Here is a 26,066-nt window from a genome sequence, read left to right as displayed (position 1 = left end):
CAAGACAGTTTGAAGTCACATTGGTAGGAATCTTGAACAAGGAAAATGTCAACAAAAACCTATCTTCTTCCCTCATACCCTACCCTCCCACCCACCCATTCAGCTGAGAACAAAAAGAAAAACAAAACCTGTTATAAATCTGTATAGTCAAGAAAAACAACTTTCACACATTGGCAATGCCCAAAAAAACCTTATGTCTCATTTCGCACCTTAAGCCTATCATTTTTCTCTCAGGGAGCAGCAGGTGTCATCATCAGTCTTCAGGAGTCATGGCTGGTCATTATGTTGGCCAAGGCTTTTAAGTCTTTCAAAATTGTTTTTCTTTGCAACGTGGTTGTTACTGTAGAATTTGTTCTTGCCCTACTGACTTGACTCTACATCAGTTCATACAATCTTCCTGGGTTTCTCTGAAACCATCCCTTTTGTCATTTATTACAGCTTACTTACAACATAATAGCATTCCATTATGTTTATATACTAAGACTTGTTCAACCATTTTCCAGTTTATGAGCATCCCCTCAGATTCCCATTTTTTTTGCCACTTAAGAGCTATAAATATTTTTAAACATCCTTAGAGTTTGTTTTGCTTAGGACTAATCCCTCTCTTAATCCTCCCTACCTCTCTTCTTCCCTTTCTCTACTATTTCCCTGTTGAGTGAAATGTATTTCTGTATTCTGATCTGTGTGCTCTTCTCTTCTTTGGCCAGTTCAAATGAAAGTGAGGTTGAGGTGTCAGACACTTCCCCTACTCCCTCCTCCTTTTTTGTATAGATATCTACTTGTGCACCCTGATTAGGTGTGATCATTTTCCCCAACCTCCACTCTATAATGTTACTCTTCCCCTCTCTTTCCATTCTTCCCTTGAGATCATCAAGATATCACAGAACTAATCCTAGCCTTCTGTCTAATTAGAGTATTTCTTTGGTGATAAGAGTTCTAAGGAGATACATGTATCATCTCTCTATGTAAGAATATAAATAGTTCATCTTAATTTAGTCCCTTAAATTGCTTGCTCACATTTGCCATGTTATATTTCTCTTGATTCCTTTTTTATTTAACTCTGATTTTTCCTTAGGAATGCTTAGAAATCCTCTATTTTAATACATAATAGACTTGCAATTTCATGTACAGTCATCTTTTTTCTATTCTACTATGTTATAGAAATGCTTATTTTATTCCTTAAGTTCAGAAAAAATATTAATTTATATTTTTAAAAGAATCTTTGAAAAATGAATCAGCAAACTCAGGCCAGCCTGCTGCCTTACCCCATGAGCTAAGAATGGTTTTTATGTTTTAGTTTGTTGAATCCTCCTCTCTTTCATTAAAGTCCATTTTCCCCCTGTAACCTTCTACTCAGTTTTGCAGAATAAGTTATTCTTGGCTATAAGCTTATATCCTTTGCCTTTTGGAATATTGTATTCCAAGCTGCAATCTATGGATTTTGGATATCATGTTCCTGAGAGTTTTCATTTTGAAATTTCTTTCAGGAGGTAACCAATAGATTCTTTCTATCTACAGTTTTCTTTTTAAGATTTCTTAACATAAAAAAAAATAAAAACAAATATTTCTTAACATATGATTTCCAGATTCTTTTTTTCTTCATGGCATTGAGTTAGTCCAGTGATTCTTAATTTTTTTCTCCTTGTTCTGTTTTCTAAGTCTGTTGTTTTTGTTGTGAAATACCTTAGGTTTTCTTCTTCTTTTATTTCTTTCTTTCTTTTAACTTTGAATATTTCTTATTGTCTCATGGAGTAATTGGCTTCTGTTTGGTCCACTGTAATTTTCAGTCAGTTTGTTGCTTGCACAAGACTTTGTATCTCTTGTGCCAACCTGTTAATTCCCTTTCCAATTCTTCCTTCCATAATTCTCACCAATTTTCAAATTTTTTCTAGTGCTCTTATTTCATTTACAAATTTTTTAAACTTTTGTTTCTTCTCTCCTAGAAATTCTAATTGAATTTGTGCCCCAGCTATGTTTTCTTTTGAGGCATTGCTTGTAGATGTTTTAGAGTCATTATCTTTTGGGGGGATTTTGTCTTGATTGTCTCTATAATAGTAATAATTATAGCTTTTTATGTTAGGGTTCTTTTTTGTTTACTCATTCTTCCAGCCTACTTCCTAAATTTGGACTTTATATTAAGGCATGTCTGTGTAATCCTAAGGAGAAAATCTAGGTTAATCCTGTTACTGGAATATTGGATGTTGTGCTATTGTAGAATCTCAGGGACAGCTCGGACTGGGACCTGCAAGTGTTCCAGTGCTCCCAAAGTGGTCTGATTCATAGCAAACACTGATTGCTGTCCCCTTATCTGAGCTCTTCAGGTTCTTGATCTGGAATTGTGGCTAAGCATTGGTAGGACACTGCTAGACTCAGACCCTGTTAGCCATTTGGGAAGCTCTGCTGGCCCAAAGGGACAGAACTTTAGATTTTCCTTTGGTCTCGTATTCTTGCCCTGGTTGTTACTCTGCAGGCTTCAGATGAAGCTAAACCCTGGAACTGAGATCTTGCTCTGCCCTTGTGATCCTAGCCTCACCACTGTGCCCCCACCTGACCTTCTCTTCAAGATATGCCATTGCAACTGCTCCATACCCAGAACACACTCAGAAATGAGTAGTGGGCAGCAAAACTGCCAGTTGGCACCCATTCCCAGCTCAGCGCCCCATACAAATATGGAATCTCCTCTTGACTTGGTACTCGGCCTCTCCATGTGACTTCAAACCTCTTCCTGACTGTCCACAGACCTCTCTGTTTCTCTATGCTCATTTGGGCTGGAAAAGTGACTTGCTGTGATTATCTCATGAATTTCCCCATCAGGATTTGGTCTTGTGTATTGTCCACATCTCTTTGGAGGAGTTTTGGAAGTCACTTGCTGAACTTCTTTTTGCCACTCAACAATCTTGACTACGCCTCTGATTGATCCTATCTTTAATGAGTTTAAGCAGCTTGAGATCTAACCAAGTATTCTATTTATTTTGTATTCCCAACAGTAATTTTTATCTACTATAGCATTGAGCACAAAAGGAACACTTGCTAAATGCAAACTAAACTGAATTGAAGGAAAGTAAATTAGTCTGGCTCAAATAGTCACTTTATTCTCAAGAGAGGGAGTATGTTCGTCAACTTAACTTCATTCTACAAATAAATATTAGTAGCACTATTCAAATAAATATTACTTGCTTTTTTCCTAGAAATTATTCCTGAGCCTGTTTTTAAACTGTATTATTGGAAGGAGTTCCCACACAGACAAAAATCAAAGAGTCTTGATGTATTGATATATATTCTGGATAAATATGGGAATAAGAATTTAATGTAAGATATGTGAACATAATATTCTTACTTTACTAAAATATACTATGATTTTTTCTTTTAGGGGTGATTATGTAAATGCTTTGGCTCATTATGAGAAAGGAATAACAGGTGATAATAAGGTAACCTTGAATTAAGACCACAAAATTATAAATTCTTCTCTCCACTCATATGGCCACCACCCTAAGCCCTCATCCCTATTGAAACAGCTCCCTATTACATTCATGCTTTCCTTTCTGCTTTCCTCCCCTGTCTTCAAAAATCATATATTCCACACAGCTGCCAAAGTGATCTTCCTGACGCAGAGATCTGAACAGGTCTACCCCCTTCTCCCTGATCACTCAAAAAAATTCTGTGACTCAATATTACCTCCAGCATAAAATACAAACCCCTTGAAGACCTTCATGATCTGCCTCCAGCCAGCCTTTCCAGGCTTACTTCACCATCACTCCCCATCATGGAATCAGAGTTCTAACCCTGAACTGATTTATGTTTGCAGAACATAGCCCTCCATCTCTTGTTTCTCTGCCTTTGCACAAGCTGTCTCCTGTGCCTATAATGTGCTCCCTTCTACATTCTGTCTTAGAATCCTTAAATTCCTTCAAGGCTCATTTCATATTCCTTCTCCTATGGAAAGCTTTTCCTTGCTTCCTCCTTTACACCAAATTATATATCTGCTTTTCATTCTGTCTTTGTATCCCTAGCACCCATCACAGGTATTCCACATAGTAACTGCTTGTTGGATTTACTATTTATTTATAAGTGTCTATACAGGAAAAAGAAATCTCATTGATAGACAAATCATCGATCTCTTATTAATATACTTTTTCATGGCCCATGTACTTTTTCCAGAATTTTATACAAAATATAATGCTGTATCATAGACAAGACACTGACAAATCTAACTTAAAAATTTATAAAAACAAATTTTAAAAAGTAGCTTTCTGAAGAAGGAAAATAATTGGTACTCTGTCAATTGAAAGATATGAAACAAAACAATGAATAAATGTTTTTTCAGCATCTTCTCAAAACATTGTTCAAAAGATTCAATTAATAATAGCAATATCATTGTCTCAGCTTGGGACTGGTGAATTTTCATCATTTTTCCTTTCAATAACCTTTTGTTAAGGGAGTGATTTAAGTATTTGTTTTTCACTTCCAGCACTTAGAACATGATGAGGCCTGTCTAGCTGGAGTGGCCCAAATGTCTATTAGAATGGGAGATATTAGACGAGGGGTTAACCAAGCCATCAAACATCCAAGTCGCCTCCTGAAAAGGGATTGTGGTGCTATTCTGGAAAATATGAAGGTATTCTTTCATTTGTATATAAAATATTCACTTGAAGAAAATGAGTTAGTCCTATTCTTCATAAAGGTGAAAATATTAATACTCTCCTATTGCAGCAATTCTCAGAAGCAGCCCAACTGTATGAAAAAGGGCAGTACTATGACAAAGCAGCATCTGTTTATATTCGCTGTAAGAACTGGTAAGGATTTACCAATATAATATTTAGAAATATATTTTAACTCACTTCTACTCCATAATAATCACCTGTATACTTCTCTTCCTTTACCCATATTACTTTAAATTACTTTTCCAAACTTGATGTTCTACCAACATCTCCACAGACATATAGAATCAGGCATCTAGTCTTCCAACTGTCCTCATGCAGGAATTCTTTACTCATGCCCCTCTTTTCTTCACCTTTTTAATCTGCTTTTTGTACCCTAGATAAAATTTGACTGAATCTAAGTATCTCATGTTGAAAATTGGAGTCTTTGAAGGTAGTGGTTGGTATGGGTAAATCCTAAATGAGATAAATTACTAAATATCCAGAAAAGGATAATAAATGCTATCTTCTTTCTACTCTCAACTGCTTAGCACCAAGAAAAAAAAAACAGTTGTTGACTGCATGAAATGACCAGCAGTTGAGAGTTTGATAAATCATAGTGATTTTTTAAAAATATATAAAGAATTGGTAGTGATAAGTTAATTTTTAATTTGAATGAATGAATAAAGTTTTATTATGTCATTTTTGTAGGGCAAAGGTTGGTGAGCTTCTGCCCAATGTTTCTTCTACTAAGATCCACCTACAGTATGCCAAAGCTAAAGAAGCAGATGGAAGGTTTGCATACTTTCTAGATTGTGTAAATTTTTACATTAGTATAAATTTTAAAGTTAGCTATTGATATATGAATTAAAGGGGAGGCAGAACAAAGAAGAGACATATCCATATTCTTACTCTTCATATTTCAAACTCTTTAAAAATGTTTAAAACACTAAGAGCTGTTCCCCAATAGATAAGTTGTTAAAGGATATGAACAGTTTTCACAAAAAGATTTGCAAACTAAAAATGAAAACACGCTCTAAATCACTTTTTGTAGTAGCAAAGAACTGGAAACAAAGTGGGTGCCCATCAGCTGAGGAGTAGCTAAGCAAACTGTGGTTTATGAATATAATGGAATACAATTGTGTACTAAGAAGTGATTAATATGAAGAATTCCAAGAAATATGAGATTTGGATGAACTGATGCAGAGCAAAATAAGTAGAACCAAAAGAATTAAATAATTATGAACAAAAGAGAGCAGAAGGATCACTAAAGATCATTAAAAGGGGCAGCTAGATGGCGCAGTGAGTAAAGCTCCTGCCCCAGAGTCAGGAGGACCCAAGTTCGTTTCCAGCCTCAAACACTTAACACCCACATAAAAAACCTAGCTGTGTAACCTTGGGCAAGTTACTTAACCCTAATTGCCCTCCAAAAGGCAAAATAAATAAATAAATAAATAAATCATTAAAAGGAAATCATACTCTGGGAATTTGAAAACCAGCAAACATCTCAGATAACAGAAAATGAAACATACCCTCTCCCACTTGGCAGAGAGGAGTGCTGCAAGAACAAAATACTGTTATCTCTTTTCAGATGTGAACACTGTATTGGATGTTTGTGTTTAATTGTTTATCTTTGTCTCAAGGGAAAGTTCAATTGGTTTAGGAGGTGTTGAAAACACTGAAATATAAAGACAAAATTTTGCATCAATAAAATTTAATTTTTTTTAAATTAAGAAAGTCTGCTTGTACAGTTGTCATTTATTTCTTACAGATATAAAGAAGCTGTTCTTGCTTATGAAAATGCAAAACAATGGAACAGTGTAATCCGTCTCTACTTGGATCACCTTAATAATCCTGAAAAAGCTGTTCGAATTGTCAGAGAAACCCACTCTCTTGATGGAGCCAAAATGGTATCCAGGTAAACTATTTCAGCCAACCTCCTAGGTTTTCTCTTGATGTCATGTCAACTAGGCTTACTTCTTACTCTGGCTCAGAAAAAAAATATTCTGTACTCACCAAGCTTCACTCTTTTTTTAGCCCTATTTTCAGCCCTACTATCATTTCCCAACATCCTAACTTTGAAGAGCTAATTCTCAGTTAGATAGAGTTCAATGTTTCTTCTCCTTTGGAAGCTCCTTCTGTTCAAGGGTCACACCTCTTCTAGCTTATATTTATTTTCCTGGCCAGATACCCCAGAGAATATTATTTTGTATGTCCTCTTATAATCTTTTGTAGCATTATAACATTAATCCAGAAGGTCCTCAACATCCCTTCTCAAACCTCTTCATTTAAGAGTACTGAATTTGGAGTCATAGGACCTGGGTAACTTTGACAAGTTAGTTTCCTCATCTGTAAAAGGAGAGAATTGGGCTTAGAAACTTCTGAGGTTCATTCTAGCTTGAACCTATGATCCTGTGATCATAACCTTTTCGGAAAACCGCTTGATGGGGATTCCAAGTGAAAGAATTAGATTTAACGGATTTGATTCTGTTTTCCAAGACTTGGAGAAAACATCTTTATTCCTGTGAATGTTGGCTTTCCTCCTGGCTTAAAATGAGATGTTGAAATGTTTTTGTCAGTTTTGTTTTTGGTTTTTTGTTGTGTTTTTTTGAGGTGAGCTAAGGGGAGGGGCATTACTACAGCATCAGTTCTTTTGGAACTAAAGCAAGAGACCAAAAAATTTGATCCTTCCCCTAACACCCTCAAGAGTCTGCAAACTCTAGGCTATTAGTCTCTTCTGTTCCTCCTTAAAGAATGAAATTTCTCTGATCTTAGCTACTTTTAAAGCCCTTAGGATCATGGCTAATTGGTTTGTTTATCCCACCCTGTCATTCTCTTGTTGTGGATCCAAAAAAAAGGGGAGGGGAATCATAAGGGAATAAGCTTTATTAACCTGACTATGTTCTAGGAGTATATCATCCTAGCTAATCACACCCACCCCTTATTAGCATAAAGATATTAATATAATTTTACATAATTTGTCTAAACAGTTGATCGCACTGAGGGCTCAGAAAGTTTTTTTTAATAAACCACACATTATGTTTTAATATAAACCATAACCTAATTTCAACAAATTATCTTATTCTAGATTCTTTCTTCAGCTGGGTGACTATGGCTCTGCTATCCAGTTTCTTGTTATGTCCAAATGTAATCATGAAGCTTTTACCCTAGCCCAGCAGCACAATCAGATGGAGATCTATGCAGATATCATTGGTAAGCAGAGTGGTTTTTTTGTAAGTTGTACTTTTAATTTTCTAAAAACTAGATTCTGAAATCTATTTGATCTATTTGAAATCTATAATGATCAAATAAGTTTTTTTTAATGTGTACTTGATATGCTGTACCATAATACTAGATTCATGCTCATCAATAGGACCTTATACATGGGGCAACTTTATAATTCTGCCCATTTATTATTTTGGGTATTTAGCCCTATTTGATGTAGGCCAAGACTTACCTGACTGGTATTTAACAATGACATAGTAAAACTCCTGAGTGGTAAAAAATAAAAAAGTCTTGTTTTTAATGTGCCACTTTTCTTTTAATTTGAAGAATATTAATAAGTCAGCAAATGGAATAGTCATATTGTGGTGATCTGTGGCATGTATTAGTGATGATTGGTGTATAAGTAAAAGTTAGCCTATCATTAAAGCTATATCACTATGATTTGGGAGAAATCAAAAAGAGAGATTTCTTATCCTCAAAATACCTAACTACAAATTCTTTATATAGTTGATAGACTTAGAAATTGTGGAAATCTTTAAATTTCCATCTTAATAACACAGGCCACCATTTTATGTCCAGAAAGCCTTTTTGTGACAAAATATTAGTGGTAATTAGCAATAGAGCAATAAGAAAAAAATAGAAACAGATTTTGTTTGTTTTTTTTATGGGGAAAGGGGTTGGTTTTTTGTGTTGTTTTGTATTCAAAACACTGTAATTCTCTAATCCCTAGAGAATGTCTTTGTACTATATCTAATTGTGTATTAAATTACATGTTATGCCCTTCATGTCATGTTGTGACTAGGTGATTCATTGTATAGCATGCCAGGTATGGAGTCAGGAAGACCCATCTTTCTGAGTTCAAATGTGGCCTCAGTACTAGCTTTATGACCTTGGGCAAGTCACTTAACCCTGTTTGCCTCAGTTCCCTCATATGTAAAATGAGCTGGAGAAGGAAGTGGCAAACCATTCCAACATCTTTGCCATGAACACCCCAAATGGGATCACAAAGAGTTGGACACAACCAAAATGACTGAACAAAATGCGAACAAATTTATTACCTTCATATTTGAATAAGACAAGACCCACTTATTTATCTCATGAACTACTATTGAAACTTCCTATTTCCATGAAGTGTATCCATATTATAGCTTTCAGTCCTCAGGTCTGGAATCATAATGTTTGATTGGTTTCTAGACTGTTGAATTATTAATGCTTGGTCTCTAGATGAATGAACCTATGATCCCTGTTCAGAGAGAGTCATAAAACCTTAAATTATCTTCTTAATCCTCTCATCATTGAAGTGGAAATCAAGAAAGAATCAGAAAACATTCTTTTATCTTGAATTAATCTAATTTAATATCTTTCCCTAAGTGCCTAGATTGCAGAGAGATAGGTGCCCAATAGTTAAAAACAAAAGTACAACCCTGAGGAAGACTGAGGATAAAGTCAGAAAGAAGAAACCAAATATAAGGTAGGAAATGGAAGGGCTAGGGTTGGAGACAGATGAGAAAATGGAAAATTAGCAAGGAATAGCAGAGGTTAGGGGAAAATGCTGCATATTTCAGTTACAAATAGAAGTCATCAAGTAAATTTTGTACCATTGTGATTTAACCTTCTTAATATATCTATAGAATATCAAAAACATATAATTCTTTTTTAAAAAAAGCTAAAATAAGAATTAAAAAATCTTAATTCCAAATTCCCTTGTTTTTTATGACAGCTTGCTATTTATAATTTGTTTGTCAGAGAAATAAAGAAGTGTAATGGAGATAGGCAAATGCTTAGAGTATATTAACGTGTGCTTGGTTAATGCAGCTTCCCCATGTGGAGCTTGCTTCCAAGAGGGCTGTGATAATGTGAGAAAGAAGGGACTCTCAGAGACTCTGAAACATATATGGACATAGTACAGAGAATCTCTCCATGGAGCCCCACAAATGTGCAGGGTCCCATTTTATCCTAGATGAACTTGCATATGTTACCAAGGATGCATGTATACAGAATCTCTTCCAAACCTAGGCTGGCCACATCTCCCCCTCAGAGTTCTAGGGCTCCCTGGGCAGTTTGGAGAGTCTCCTTTCTGTTCTTGTTAACTTAAACCCCCATGGGCTGTGTTACCCACATTGTCAGGTGCCCGTGTCACCCTCTCATACTCAATAAACTTCAACGGCTCCCCATCACCTTCAGGATCAAATACACAGTACTCTATTTGGCATTCAAAGCCCTTCAAATCCTCTTTTTCCCTCCTCCCCATTACCTTTCCATACATACACATACTCTTCCATTCAACAACACCAGCGTCCTTGATTTTCCACAAACAAAACAATCCATCTCTTGACTTGAGGCATTTTCTCTGGCTGTCCCCTACACTTGGAATGCTCTTACTCCCCATTTCTGCCTCCTGGCTTCCCTGACTTCTTTCATGTCCCAATTAAAATGCTATTTTCTATAGGAGTCTTTCCCAATTCCTCTTAGTTCTAATGCCTTCCCCCATTAATTATTTCCTATTTATCCTCTGTGTAGCTTATTTGTACATATGTGTTTGTTTATTGTCTCTCCCATTCAATTCCGAGTGCCTTGAGAATAAGGAGTCTTTTGCCTTTCTTTGTATGCCTGGTAGTACTTAGCATAGTTGCCTGGCATACAGAAAATGCTTAATAAAAGCTTATTGACTGATTGTGTGGTCATCCCAGTTCTGTTTGACCACTTAAAATAATTTCATTTTTACAAAGGAATATTTGCTTCCAAAGATAAAGCAAGAATGAACAAGTATAACATTTTCCTTAGTATGTTGGGGGCATACTCTCCCCTCCACCACCTCAGTCTTTGGGATGAGCACTTTCAAACCTAGCCCAGTTTCTACATCCTACCAAATTCACTTCCAAAGGCAGCATCCCTTCTGGATGAGTTGTCGGCTCAGCTACTGCTGGGCTGTGCCTGACGATTGCTCCTTGCTCCTCGGGGCGTTAGTGCTGCACCAAATGCAGACCCACACTCTGGACTGCCAGGATTCCAGGGCACACTTCTGACCTTCCGAAGACTGGAGGCTCTGCCCCCTTCACCTGGAACAAAAAAAAACTACACAAATGCAGAGGCCACAGATCAAAGCCCACATTCTAAGGACCACATAGACTTAGCCTGGTGAATGCCCCAAGCCTTTGTCCCTCATAGCACTACTTCTCACCAGACACACTGAGTGGAGCCAGAGATAAAAGAGTCAAAGAGACTGGACTGAGGCTGCTTCAGTCAACCAGTCAGCAGACGTTTATTGAGCACCTTTTATGTACCAGGCATGTGCTGAGCACTATGGATACAAATATGAAAAAAAAAAAAAGCAATCCCTGTCTTTCAAGGACTTAAGGGGCTTACAGTCAAATAAGGGAAAAAACACATAAAAAGAAGCTGAAAAGCAAGTTGATGGGAGGTGGGGAGGTGGAGTACGTGACTAGGAAAAGTCAGAGAAGTATCGAAGTGGTACCAAGCGAGAAATGTTCAGAAGGAGTTCAGAGCTGAGCTCCCTCCTTAATTGGGTATTTTGGAGTTCGTGGCTCCACTTTCCAATCAGAGAGGGAGAGGGAAGTGATAAGGGGGAGTACCAAGGCTGATGAGATCTTCCAAAAAGATGAGGTTTTCCCAATAATGAGCTTCCTAGTGCGTAGTGGGAAACTCAGAGGTGAGAAATGAGATGTTCTGAGCTGAGCTCATTCTAAGCTCTGGCTATACAGCCAGGAAAAAATGGATTCTCCTAACCACATGGTTAGCAAATTGATCCAGTTACAGAATATAGATGCATAATCCATAGTCTCTCTAAAGCCCTTTCATTCCATGTCATCATGACTCTCCCAAAAGCAGGCTCCTTAGTCTCTCTGCATGGGGAATCTGCATCACTTAAGGACACAGATGTACTTTAAACGTGTCAGTCTCCATTACAGAAGATTATGGGATATTCTACTAACTGACTATAAAGTGCATCAAGTATAATGTATAAGTTATTGTAGTCCTTTGATTTTTAAACAGTAAGATTCTAATATTCCCAGCTCGTTTCTTCTTACACACATATTTTGAGAGGAAATTGAGAAAGGTTTTCCTGACGTAATTCCTCTCCTAGTCATAACAGTTTATGCTTTATTGAAATAGCAGCCACTGCTGCCAGCAGAACCTCATTTAAGCAAAATGTGCTTTGCTCTTCCCAGATCAAAGAAATTTTTAAAAAATAATAATAACATTTCTAGGCAGAGGCAGAGGAGAGAGGTATATAGTATTCACTTAATACCCTCTCATCTATGTACATCTCCCTCATTTATCCTGACTGTTCAGAACTATCATATCCTGTCTAGATTCAGATCTACTTGAACCTTTCTCCCCTGGGCTAAAGGTACTTGAAACCTAAACCTGAAATGTAAAAGGAAAAAAACTGGATAGCTTCAGGGGGCTCTGAAAACCTTCATTTATAAATGAGAAAACTGAAGCCCAAGAGAATTAAGTGATTCTCAAGTTTACATAGTAGCAAAGTTCCTGATTAAGCCAGGGATCTTATTATATACTAAATATATACATATTTAATATATGCACACACACATAGGAAAAAGTTAGGTCTAAGTTGTTTAATTTGCTGATTCCTGTAAACTCTTAAATCTATAAATGAGAATGAATTTTTTTAGATTCATAAAAGTCACTGAAAGTAGTAGTTAAGCCAGATTCTTTAATAATTTTCATAATTCCTCCCCCCCTCAATTATCACTTTACATAGAATAAAGAAATCACTAGAAAAGTGAAAGAGAAAGTAATGATAGCTAAATTAATACATGGCCCACTTCACAAAAATACAAGTAATATATACAGCATCCTAATTTTTAAATATTTTGTAGACTATCAAATCTTTACTAAATATTAACTTAGGAATGTTTTACTCAATGAACTTGTGTTATAGGTTCTACAGATACTTCTAATGAAGACTATCAGAGCATTGCAGTATACTTCGAAGGAGAAAAGAAGCATCTTCAAGCAGGAAAATTCTTCTTCTTATGTGGCCAATATGCACGGGTTAGTATTTGCAAAGAAGAACACCACCAGAATTCATAGAAACGACTAAAGGAAAAAATCAAGGGTTCCAAGGAAAAAATTAATATTACCTTCACTGTCCCACACTGAGTCAAAACTTCAGTCCTCTTTGATCAGTTCCTTATCCAGTCACTCATTAAGTTTTTTCTAATGTCTGTCAGATCAGCCAGACTCCTATCACCTTTTGCCTCAATGAATACAGCCTGATCACAGCTTCCTTACTGTTCTCCCTGCTGAATGCATTTCATTGCCAACAATGCCAACCAACCACCACTTTCATGAATGAACAAAAGAGCATTTGGTAAGCACTTCACTGTGTTCAAGGAGCAGTGCTAAGTGCTAAGGATACAAATAGGAAAGCTAGACAGTCCCTGTTCTCCAGAAGCTCATATTCTGATATGGGGAGATGACACAATAGTGGAAATTTCAGGGGCAAGTGGCAACATGGAAATGCCCCATAGGGGACATCAGCAAAGAAGATGGTAGTGCATTTTTTTCATTGCCATTTTCACTGATGAAGCCATATCCATTTCTGATGTTCATCCATGTGGCAGTGCCAAAGACTTCGGTAGCAAGCATTTTCTTCTATGGGTTCTCATTAGCTAGAAATGCTGAGGAAGCAGGGTGTGTAGCACCTAGAGAAGCAGTTGCCAGGTTATTTCTCTAAAAGGATTGACTCTCTGGATGATGGCTTGGCTTGCTGAGGGCTAGGGACATGGGGGCCTCAGCTGTTTGCTGGGATTGTCAGCATGGGGTTTTGGGCTGTCTCTTTTTAGGTTTCAGGTAGTGGTTGAAGTTGACTTGCCTGGCACATGTAATCTCCTCTAAAGTCAAGAAGCATTTATTAATCACTGACTGTGTGTTAAGCTCTGTGCTGGGTACTATGAATCAGACACAGAAATTAAATACTCTACCATTAAGGTGCTTCCCTTCTCTTGGGGGAGAAATCATGTGAATATGCATCCCAGAGTACTTGAGGAAGTGGCAGATGGAATTCCCAAAAAGCTGTCAGGAATCTTTGTAAGGCTAGAGACTTGGAGAGGTACTGTAGGTAAATGTCCAAATTTAAAAAAAAAAAAAGGATCAGAATAAAATTGGTAAAAGCTGAAAGTGAATCAAACTTTGATTCCTGGTGAAGTTGTTAGACATTTGGCTTCATGAAGAAAGGCAAAGACTGCAGGACTAGGCAGGAAAGAGTCCTACCGAATTCTGCCCTTGCAAGATCATATTTGGTCCCAAGTAGCACATTTTTTGTTTCTTTGTTTTTAAATAGACATTTATGTGTTTTGTTTTTACATTGCCTAGATTTCTCCTTATATATTCCTTTCCTCTGGAAAGGGAACTTCCTTTATATCAAGAACTGATACCACAATTTTAAGAAGGATATTGATAAACCAGAAATTGAACAACCTTGAGATCATACCATATAAAGATCAGTTGAAGGAACTGGGAGTATTTATCCTGGAGAATAAGACCTGGGAAGGACATAATAGTTGCCTCACATATTTGAAGGGACTATCACATGGAAGAAAGATTAGATTTGTTCTGCTTAGCTTCAAAGGGCAGAACTGGAAGCTAAGGGCAGACATTTGAAAAGAGGCGAATCTAAGCTTAACATCAGTAAAAACTTCCTAACAGTTATCCAAAAGTAGAATGAGCTTCCTTAAGAGATAGCAAAGACCCCACTGTCAATCTTCAGGCATCGGCTAAATAATGACTTTCAGTTGTGTTATACTGGGGATTTTTGTTTAGGAATGGGTTGAACTGGGTAGCCCCACATTCCCTTCTCATGTGGAGTTTTTTTTATTTTGCTCAGGAAACCTCAATAATTCTTTTTTGCCTACAAAATGAAGTGCCAATTCTTTGACCTAACATCAAGGAAATTACTGAGAGATAAAGAGTGTAGAAAGAGTATGGAAGAGAACCCAGAGCCAGAACTTTAGGGAACACTTATATTTAAGGGAACCAGAGGAGTATGAGTAACCAGTCAGAGAGTTGGGAGAGAACCATAAGAATAATGTTCCAGAAGCCAGGTGAAAAAAGGTCATAGGAGCAGCTAGGTGGTGCAGTGAATAAAGCACCAGCCCTGGAGTCAGAAGGACCTGAGTTCAAATCCAGCCTCAGACACTTAACACTTACTAGCTGTGTGTCCTTGGGCAAGTCACTTACCCCCAATTGCCCTGCCTTCCCCCCTCCAAAAATACAAAAAAAAAAACAAAAAACAAAAAAGAAGCTTGTGGTGGCCCGTTGTGTCAGATGCTTCAGAAAGGTCAAGGAAAATAAGGGCAGGAAAAAAATTGTATTTAGTAACAAGGTCTTTGTAAGAGAGCTGTTTCAGTAGAGTTCTGGGAACAAAAAATTAACTGCAAGAATTCAGAGAATGAATGATTGATGAGAAAAATGTAACTAATGAGGGAACAATATTCTTCATAGTAGTTTGCTAGTGAAAGAAAGGGGAAGGAATTTGACTGAATGAGTCGAGGGAAGGGCTTTTTTAAGGGTAAGAGACTTGAGTATGTTTGTAGATTGAATGGAAGGACCCAGTAGAGAGAAAAAGATTAAAGATGCTTAAGATAGGTTAAAATTGATGAAAAATAATCATGAAGAAAATGGGAGATAATGGGATTGAGAATAGAGATTAATTAGTTAATTTGAGCAAGGAAAAGAGGTACCAGTGTTACTTGGGATGGGAGGAAATAATGGGTGAGGGCATTGAGAGGATAAAAGCATTAGAAGGGAATTGAGAGAGTTTATGGCAGATGACAAATCTTAGCAAATCAAGAGGCAAGGTCATTTGTCGGATTCACAGCTTAACGAGTAGGGAAAGGGTGTGAAAGAGTATGAACTCTCTGCTACTACCAAAGTTTCCTACTTACTGTCTCCTAAAAACATCTCTTTCTTTCCTTATTCTGTCCCCTGCAACTGATAGGCCTTCCTCACTCCTTTCTCTAAAAATCCTACCAATCAAATTCTACCTAATTCTCTGAAGTGCTATAGAATTTATTAAAAATACTATTTGCTTCACACTTAGGTCATATAATCCTTTAAACTGTAATGTAACTTTTCATAAGTGGAACTTTTAAAGTGATGAAATGATCATCCTAGATTCCTAAAACAGTTTCATTGCTTTATTGTCAAGCTGCATATAGTATGTTTCCTCGGTTAGACTCTAAACTCCTTGAAAAAAGGGACAGTATGATACTTCCTTGGATCTCCTGTCATTCTCAAGTACTATGTGCCTAGAAGTAACTACTAAGTTTTGTAGAATAATTGAAACAACCCAATTATGGATTATGCCTTTTGAAATAAGGAAACATTTTAATATCCTTTAGCATCAAAAGTCAGAAGAAATATAAATCTTCAGTGTATTAACTAGATTCTCCCATTTCCTAGTTACTTCCTGCTTGAAAAATATTAAGCATCTATTATGTTTTAGGCACCAGTTGTGACTGGGATATTTTTAGAAATTGTTTATTCTGTATATTTACTGAGAAAAATGTAAAATGTGAAGAAGATGGCTTCCTAAACAGAGGTGGACCAGCCAGCTCCCACACACCTGCCAAAGGAACAACCTGGAATTCATACCAGACCAAATAATGATCGAGAAATCCAATGAGAAGCTATAGTAAATTACTTTTTCCACCCCAAGAACAGCAACAAAAAGTCATCCAGAAACCCTCAGGCAATAGGAAAGCAGGCCCATTAGCAAAATCAGCACTAGCACAAAGAGGAAACTTGTAGCATTTTAGCATGACCTGGAAACTACAGAACCTACAGAGTTCTGGGTGTGAAGACAGCAATGTTGAAGACCCCCATAAAGCCACAGGGAGGTCTGAAACCTTTGAAGGCCCCAAGGAGTGGTAGGGACCAGCATGCTGTAGCAGTGCTCAGACCATGACAGCCCAGGCACCCAGAAATTAAATAAATCCGAGTTTTAAAAAATTATTGTAGATCCAGAGAAATCCCAAAAGGAAAGATATTAACTTTATTTCCATGAGGACTGTGTGAATATCTGAAAGAGATAAAGCAGGAGATAAAAAAGGAAATAAAAGATCTAGAGAAAAGAGAGGGGCAAAAAAAAAAGCATAGAAGAGAAATTAATAAACCTTAAGTAATAAACTCCCTAAAAACTAGCATAGACCAAACAGAATTCAGTGACTTTATGAGACAACAAGAAATAGAACAAAGTCAAATATTGAAAAAATATTAAGAGAAAATATGACATACCTAATATCAGAAATAACTGACCTGGAAAATGGTCCAGGAAGAGGTAATTTAAGATTCACTGGACTCCACAAAAACTAAGTTTTTTTTAAATCCTGGACAATATACTTCAAGAAATTTTAAGTGAAAACTGTCCCATTCTATTAGAACTAGAGGGCAAAGTGAAGATACAAAGAAACCCCAAAAGGTAAAGTCCTTTACCAGAAATATTATAGCCAAAATCCAGAACTCTAATATTAAACAAAAAAAGTACTGTAAGTAAATAGAAAGAGGTAGTTCAAGTACTAAGGAACCAAAAATATAAGGCAGAGGAGGCGGTGGAGGGAGGCCCTAATACCCAGAGCTTCTATGCAAACAAAAGAAAATCTTTGAATACATTTTTTTTTCCTTTTTTGGACAGGGGAAGTTAGTGCAGTTGGGGTTAAGTGACTTGCCCAAGGTCACACGGCTAGTCTTTTGTGGTAAGTGTCTAAGTAAGTGTCTAAGGCTGAATTTGAAATTAGGTCCTCCTGACTCCAGGGCTGGTGCTCTATTCACGGCACCACCTAGCTGCCCCTGAATACAGTATTTCAAGAGGCAAAAGAAGTAGGTTTACAAACAAGAATACTTACCATGCAAAGTTAAGTATAAGACTATAGAGAAAAATAGTTTATCTTTGATAAAATAGAGGACTTTCAAGACCAGAGCTGAGTAGTAACTGTGAAATACAAATAGAAGAATCAAGAGAAACCTATGATGATGATGGACTAACATTCTATTAAGGGGAGAAGAACAGCCGTCCTTTCAGAACGTTGTCTTCTTTTTTTAAAATTCAATTTTATTTTACTTTTCCTGTCCCTCTTATCTCTTCTCCTCAATTGAGAAAGAAAGGAAAAAACCATTATAAACATGTATAATCAAGCAAAACCAATTCCCATGATGTCAAAACAAACAAAAAAGTCATGTCTCAATCTGTACTTTGAGTCCCTCATTTCTCTCTAGAGGTGGTAGCATATTTCATGAGTCTCCTGGAATTGTGGTTGGTTATTGTGTGTTGATCAAAGTTCCTAAATCTTTCAAAGCATTTTATCTTTACAATATTGTTATTGTATAAATTTTTCTCCTGGTAGAACCTTAATGACTTCAAGGGGCCTACATGAAGTTAAGTAAGAAAAAGAGATGTCCTTTTGGGGTAGATTAGTTATGGTCTGAGGATTTTAAGAGAAGAAAGAGAAGGGAAGGGAAAAGAAATATGCTAGTGTATCAAGGAGAAAGAAGGAGTTGGAACTTGCTATTTCTTATAATTGGTGTTCATGAAAGAGTACACAAACATGGAGGAAAGACTAAGGAGAATGGACATTAGAGTAACTTCACTCTTATTTGAAATGGACATAGGAGGATTTAACAAACACGGTATCTCAAATGGGAAATGGGCAAGGTGAGACAGGAGAATTAAAAGGAGAAAAAAGTAAAGAACTAGAAATGGGGGGAGCCCTGTGGGGAGTCCCATCATTGGGAAATGGATTAACAAATTGTCTTATATAAATGTAATGGAGGGGGCGGCTAGGTGGCGCAGTGAATAGAGCACTGGCCCTGAACTCAGGAGGACCTAAATTCAAATCCAGCCTCAGATACTTAACACATTTAATAGTCGTGTGACTTTGGACAAGTCACTTAACCTCAATTGCCCTCCAAAAAGCAAAATAAGTAAATGAATGGAATGGAATGGTATTGAATGGAATGTTATTAGACTATAACAAATGATGAAGGAGGTAATTTCAGAGAAGCCTAAGGGGTATGAACTGATACAGAGGAAGTAAGGAGAACCTTGAGAATAATTTATATAAGGACAATATTATAAAGAAAAACAAATTGAATAACATCTGTTTTGAAAGCAATAACCAATCATGTCTTCAAAGAAGCCTCCTGACAGGTGATGGAAACAAAGTGCAGAAAGAGACATTTTTTTAACATGACTAAATAAGGGTTCATTTTGCTCAACTATGTTTATTTGATACAAGGGGTTTTTCCCCTTCATTTTTAATTGGAGGGAAGGGGTATCAATAGGTAGAGCAGAGAGAGAGCCATTGAAACATTTTTTTAAATGCACAAAATAGAACTGAAGTACAGATAAGCAGGACATTTTGAAAGTAATTTGTGGAATTATACATATATATACATATTTACATGCATATGCATATGTTAAGCTGCATGAAATGGAGATTCATGGTTTCATATACAATCTTCTTTTTGTATTTATATATATATATGAAAATCCTCCTTTCTTTTTTCTTTGTGTGTGTACAGAATATTTTTAAAAAGTAAGAAAAATACAAAATGCCATGAAACTATAAATCCTCGGTAATGTTTTTCAAATTGATGCTTCTAAGTTTGGAACTCTGCCATTATTAATTCAAAAAATTAAATTCAAAAGAATCATTATTTCATTGTTTGAAGTAATATACTCATGATTTTAACTTGACTAATATAGGAGCAAAAATTAATCTTGTTTTTATATTTAGAAATTTGGTTCATTAATTTGTCGCTGAAATTTTCCACACATATTTTCTAAAAATAATTGATTATGCCTTTAACTTTAAACAATAACAAAACTAATTAAACATATTTTTGCTATTGCTTTTACATATTTGCATTTAGTTACTGACTTGTAAGGTCACTCTTGCCAATCTCTTTTTCTTTCAGGCACTTAAACATTTCTTGAAATGCCCAAGCTCAGAAGATAATATGGCAATAGAAATGGCAATTGAAACAGTAAGAAACTTTTTTCAAACTAGTGTTCTTCAGGGAATATGGGCTATACTAGACCTGGGATTTCATTGATGTAGGAAATTCTTGGTGAAGAAACCTCTCTCCCAGTGTATATCAGCACCTCTTCTGCCATTCATAGTCTTAGAGAGTTTCCTGGGACACTGAGAGTTGAAGTTACTTGCCTTGGGTCACACAACCAATTTGTACAAAAGGTGGGACTTTTTAATCAAGGTCTTCTGGACTCTGAGACCAGCTTTGTATCTACTACCCCACTCAAAGCCTTATTCAAGTTAAGGAAGAACATTAAATTTTTTCATATGAGATCTAAACTTTGTCAGAATTCTCCAAATCTGTCTAGCTCTGGCCTAATAAGACACTTTCAAGATAGAATCTATTGTGCATTTTAATATTTGACATTACATTTATAATTATCCATTTAACCTTTTTATCCATTTCTAGGAACACTCAGAGTTTTCACACCTGCATTTTAGCATTTGTTATATATCACAATGTATTCAAGCAGAGTGTTTGAACAACTGCTGCTCATATAGTATAGGCTGGATATTACGTGTGGAAGGAGAGGTCCTAGATGCTGTCCTCAAGGAGAGGAGATTGTGTGTGGGCGAAGTGGGAAGGAGCATTGATCTGGAAGTCACAAAAGCTGATTGCTAGTCCAGGCTCTAACATGAAGCTTGCTAACTCCTTGTGTGGTCATGAGCGAGTCATTTAAACCTTTCTGAGCTCCATTTTTCCTTAACTGAAAATTGGACTAGATGATGTCTAATTTCCTAATGTTCAATAACTTCTAGGACTATATGGTCTAGATAGTCACTTATTCAAAAATGAGGTTTTTTTTTCAAATACTTTATGTCTACTACTTATAAATATGGAATATGTAATAATTAAGATACTTTCATATACTTTTCTACATGCTATATATGATAACACTACAGGAGATTTATATTTTTCTTTGATTTTATTTAATAGGTTGGGCACGCTAAGGATGAAGTTTTAACTAATCAGCTAATAGACTATCTCCTGGGTGAGAGTGATGGTATGCCTAAGGTATTACAATCATTTATTTCATTTAACTTTTTTAGGGATCTTGCTTACGAGATTTTATTAAATTCTGTCTTCTGATTGTATTTTAGCTTTTGGAAGAATTTTGTTCAATTGTCATTTAGAATGGCCACTATAATTTATGATATACATCGAAATCTCCTTCTAGATAATACTGAGACAGTTGGCTCAAAGGGTAACTCTACTGAAAAATATCAGAAAATATTATGCTGATTATGCTAAAAGCATAAGTATATTTTATTTTTAAATTCAAAGTTACAAGGGAAAAAAAAAGAGAATGCTACATTGCAAGAATATATTCTATTCCTTCACTGAGAATCCATAGAAGAACATTCCAGGAAGAACATAAAGTATAAACGTATTATTAAGGAAAAGTACTGGGTTATTCAGTTCAGAAAATTTATTTATTGAATATCCTCTATGTACAAAGCTGTACAAGGTTCTAGGTACAACAACAACAATGATCACCTGATCTCAAGAAGTTTACATTCTATTGAGGGAGCACAACATATGCCCAAGTGTATTTTTAAAAATGCAAAGTTATTTCCATAAAAAGAAATCCCTTTCCTTAGAGAATAAGGGAAGACATCACATAGGAGATAGCACCTGCGCTGTAGATTTAGGGAGACAGAAATGAGGAGGATGAACATTCCATACCTGGGGACAACATGCAAAGAAGAGAGACAGGAGAGAGCATGTTGTATGCAGAACGACCAGCAGGTCAGTTTGAGTAGAACAGAGTGAGTGAAGGGGAATAATATGGAAATAATAACAGAAAGGTAGCTGGAGGATAAATTTGAAGTGATTTGAATATCATGCTGAAGAATTAGTATTTTATCATAGAAGGTAGTAAGGGAATTTTTGAAGATTTTTGTGTAAAGGGTGACATGGTCAGATCCATGTTTGGGTAATATCAGTCTGGAAGGCATGAATGATGGATTGGAGAGGAGAGATACTAGCTATTTCAGTCATCCAGGTGAGAAGTGATGAGTGCCTAAACTAAGCTAGAGGCTGTATGAATCAAGAGAAAAGGATGGATGTGAAAGATGCTGACAAATGAATGGACAGGAGGGTTGAGGGAGAGAAGTAAAGGATGGCTTCGAGGGTACAAACCTTTGTAGATTCCATTGAAAACATTAGCAGATTATAGCCATGAGGACAATCCCTGGCATAATTCCTTGTGTGACTGGGTGGAGAGAGATTACAGCAGAGGCTCAGACTCAGGCACCAGCTAAGATAGACTGCCTTACAGAGCTGGTACTTGAATGTGTCATGAAACCATTGGGCTTGAACTACAGTGCCTTGGTGGACCAGCATCTGCCTGAGTACAAGAAACTGTCTGAAGAAGGAAGACCTGAAGAAATAATTGGGTAAGAGAGAGGGACTAGGATTAGTGTTCCCCTTCTCTTCCAAATGAGAAGAGAACAGAGGGAAGGCCAAGAGGACTTACAGACAAGCAGGACAACTTTGAAAATTACATATTGAATTTATATATATATACTTATAAAATCAAGTGCAAATTAGTAGATATTCTCAGTTTCATGTAAAAGTCATTCCTTCTGTTTTATAATGAATATGGAAATGCTCATTTTATTTGATATTTTGTAAGTTCAGAATTTTTAAAATGAAAAACAAAAACAGAAAAAATTGAAAGTTCATGTTACCCGTGTTTCCCCGATAATAAGACACTGTCTTATTAATTTTTTTGGATGGAAAAACACCAGAGGGCTTATTTTCAGGGGAGGGCTTATTTTAATGAACATTGACAGCAATTTTAATAAACAGGTAAATGTGAACAAAAAAATGTACCTTTATTCAATAATGAATTCAATAAAGAACAGGATGACACGCTCACTGCTGCAGCTCTGATTGGATGCAGCTCGGAGAGTGGCGTGCGTTTCATGGGGGGGGGAGGGACGGTGCATACAGAGGGTACCGTAATGTAGCGTGTAGCGCAGGAGATCACCTTCACTACAGTAGCAATCTCAATGGGGCTTATTTTCGGGGGAGGGCTTATTTTAGAGGAATCTTACACAGTAAGGGGAGGGCTTATTTTCGGGATAGGTCTTATTATCGGGGAAACACAGTAAGATGGCAGTTAGCCCAGCTCTCACATAACTTCAGCAAAAACCTAAAAATAACTCTAGACCAAATAACGGTCAAGAAATCCAGTAAGAAAACTATAATGATTTCATTCACCTCAAACTTTGTTAAAAAAAAAATTAGAAGCCCATGAGGAACAGGAAGCCAGATGAATGAGCTATATTCCTCTCAGTGTGACTGGAAATGGGTCAGAAGTGCCTGTGCTGTAGAAAATGATGAGCAGGTTGACTTTAGGAAAACATAGAAAGATTTGCATGAAATAATGTAGAGTGAAACAAGCAGAACCAAGAGAACATTGTACGTATAAACAGCAATATTGTTCAAAGAGAAAATGTGAAAGACAAAACTATTCTGAGTTACATGAATATTCAGATTAGCTCCAAAGGACCTATGAAGGAAGATGCTATCCACCTCCAAGAAAGAGCTGATATATGGAACTTTGTTTTGTATAGTTTCACATGTTTGTGTGTCAGCTGTTGGCCTTTTCTAGTGCAGTGTTGGAAGGGAAGGAGGAAAAAAAAAAAGGAAAAGGTGGCAGAGGTGCTAAGAATCACAATTTGTACACTGTCAATAAACTTTAGCTTGACTGTTGGTACTCAAAAAAAAAAAAAAAAGAAATATCTGTAGCCTGAATTACTCTATATCTGGAAGCAGCAAGAGTAGAGACCTCATACAAGAAAGTCACATGGCTGGAAGGGATGTGGGAAAACTGTGACACTGATGTACTGTTGGTGGAGTTGTGAACTGATGCAACCCTGCTGTAGAGCAATTTAGAGCTATGCCAAAAGGGCTATAAAACTGTGCTTACCTTTTGATCCAGCAATACCACTGCTACGTTTATATCCCCAAAACATCAAAAAAGGGGGAGGGGGCAGAAAAAGGATTTATTTGTACAAAAATTATTATAGCAGCTCTTTTTGTGGCAGCTAAGAATTGGAAATCAAATGGATGTCCATCAATTAGGGAATGGCTAAATAAGCTGTGGTCTGTCATTGTTATGGAAGATTATTGTGCTGTAAGAAATGACAAACGGGGCCTCTAGGTGACGCAGTGAATAGACCCCCGGCCCTGGAGTCAGGAGGACCTGAGTTCAAATGTGACCTCAGATACTTAACACATATTAGCCGTGAGACCTTGGGCGAGTCACTTAACCTCAATTTCCCTGCTTTCCCCCCCTCCAAAAAAAAAAAAAGAAATGACAAACAGGATGATTTTAGAAAAACCTGGAAAGACTTAAATGAATTTATGCAAAATGAAGTGAGAAGGATTAGGAGAATATTGGGAAAAGTAACAGCAATATTGTGCAATGATGAACTGTGAATGATTTAGCTATTCTCAGCAATACAGTGATTCAAGACAGTTCCAAATGATAAACGATGAAGCATATTGTCTGCCTCCAGAAAAAGAACTGATGTTGTCCAAATTACAGACTGAAGCATGCTATTTTTCACTTTCTTTCTCTCATTCTTTTTTTTATTCAAGTCTTCTTGTACAAAATGACTAATAGGGAAATGTTTTACATGATTATACATCTAATTGCTAACTATCTCAGGGAGTGGGGAGAAGAAGGGAGGGAGGGATTTACTTTGGAACTCAAAACTTAAAAAAAAAGACAAATGCTAAAAATTGCTTTAACATGTAACTGGGAAAAAATCAAAATTATATACATATATATAATTTTTTTTGTTATTCAAACACAAGGAAAAAAAGTCCCAAGGAGTTCAAATTCCACAATGTGGACTTTGTAAGCAACCAGAAATGGTAGTGATCCGACTAGATATAATATCACTCAAACTGGGATGAAAATTTGGATTCAGTCAAAACGTTGCACTTAAGGATCCAGAAGGCCACATGTGACCTCAAGGCTACAGGTTTCCCACCCCTGCTCTAGGCCCAGGATCCTGAGAACCACAGCACTTTGTCCTGAGAGGCCATAGTATGCCTTGAAGATTCAGCATTCTGAACTTCAGAGATGGGAGTGGGAGGCGTGGTGGCTAAAATCTACCAAAGTTCTTAGCATAGATGTATTCCTTAGGTGGAGGTTAGTGCAGAAACCCAGATGACACAAGTGGAGAATAATTTCACTCTTTATCTGACAAGGACAAAAGGAGGGTTTATGAAACATATATGTATATACCCAAACAGCTTTGTGTAGAAATATATCCACCGCAATTGGAAACAAATGGGGATGGAGAGTTATTAGGAGAGAGAATAATAGTTATTACCAACCAAGTGGGGAAGGAATAGTTTCTAGCCAAACAAACTCCTTCTTTGGAAGATAGATACTGAAGGAGCAATTAATAGGAGAAAAAAATGAAAAGTAGGGGTGGCTAGGTGGCACAATGAATAGAGCATCAGCCCTGGAGTCAGGAGGACCTGAGTTCAAATTTGGCCTCAGACACTTAACACAAAAACTAGCCATGTGACCTTGGACAAGTCACTTAACCCCAATTGCCCTACCCTCCCCCCTCCAAAAAACAAAACAAAGTGAAAAGTAAGGGGTCCCTTGGGGAATGGCTGAACAAATTGTGGTATACAACTGTAATGGAATATTATATGAGAAATGAAGAAGGAAACTTTTTCAGAAAATCCTAGGAAATCTTGAGTCAACTAATGCAGAGTGAAAGGAGCAGAATCAGGAGAACAATTTATACAGATCTCTGAAAGACTTAAGAATTCTGATCATAGCATACCCAAAAGAGGACTTTTAATGAAGCATGTACCCAGAAGGACTCAAGGTACAAAAAGACACATTGAACTTATGACTGTGCTTATTTGTTTAAAAAAAAAAAAAAAAAGGTGGGTTTTTTTCTTACTTTAATTGGGTTTGGAGAATCTGAGGAGAGTGGAAGGCTAGCAACAGTGATAAAAACAAAAACAGAATTTTTTTAAAATTTTGAGTTTCAAATTCTCTCCCTCCCACCCTTCCCCCTCCTTGAGAAGGCAATTGAATATCAATTATACATGTGAGGTCATGTAAAACATTTTTCC

At 36.7% G+C, this 26,066-nt stretch overlaps 1 protein-coding gene across 3 annotated transcripts in view; it reads left to right on the top strand.

Annotated features, from left to right (window-relative positions):
- Positions 1–26,066, top strand: part of LOC138146446 (WD repeat-containing protein 19) — a 90,686-nt gene that overhangs the window by 44,455 nt on the left and 20,165 nt on the right. For all 3 annotated transcript variants that reach the window (XM_069068367.1, XM_069068375.1, XM_069068381.1), the window contains exons 21-29: positions 3,371–3,428; positions 4,469–4,615; positions 4,711–4,793; positions 5,349–5,432; positions 6,409–6,555; positions 7,726–7,850; positions 12,790–12,902; positions 19,827–19,895; positions 20,880–20,957. In XM_069068367.1, coding sequence (XP_068924468.1) covers positions 3,371–3,428; positions 4,469–4,615; positions 4,711–4,793; positions 5,349–5,432; positions 6,409–6,555; positions 7,726–7,850; positions 12,790–12,902; positions 19,827–19,895; positions 20,880–20,957 — 904 coding nt within the window. The remainder of the gene's footprint in view (positions 1–3,370; positions 3,429–4,468; positions 4,616–4,710; positions 4,794–5,348; positions 5,433–6,408; positions 6,556–7,725; positions 7,851–12,789; positions 12,903–19,826; positions 19,896–20,879; positions 20,958–26,066) is intronic.

The sequence above is a fragment of the Petaurus breviceps genome, unplaced genomic scaffold, assembly GCF_028583685.1.
Source record: "Petaurus breviceps papuanus isolate PSGF00001 unplaced genomic scaffold, PetGlider_PUasm1.0 140, whole genome shotgun sequence".
Lineage (NCBI taxonomy): Eukaryota > Metazoa > Chordata > Mammalia > Diprotodontia > Petauridae > Petaurus > Petaurus breviceps.
The sequence above is the reverse complement of the archived record's forward strand: the minus strand, read 5'-3'. Positions and strand labels throughout refer to the sequence as shown.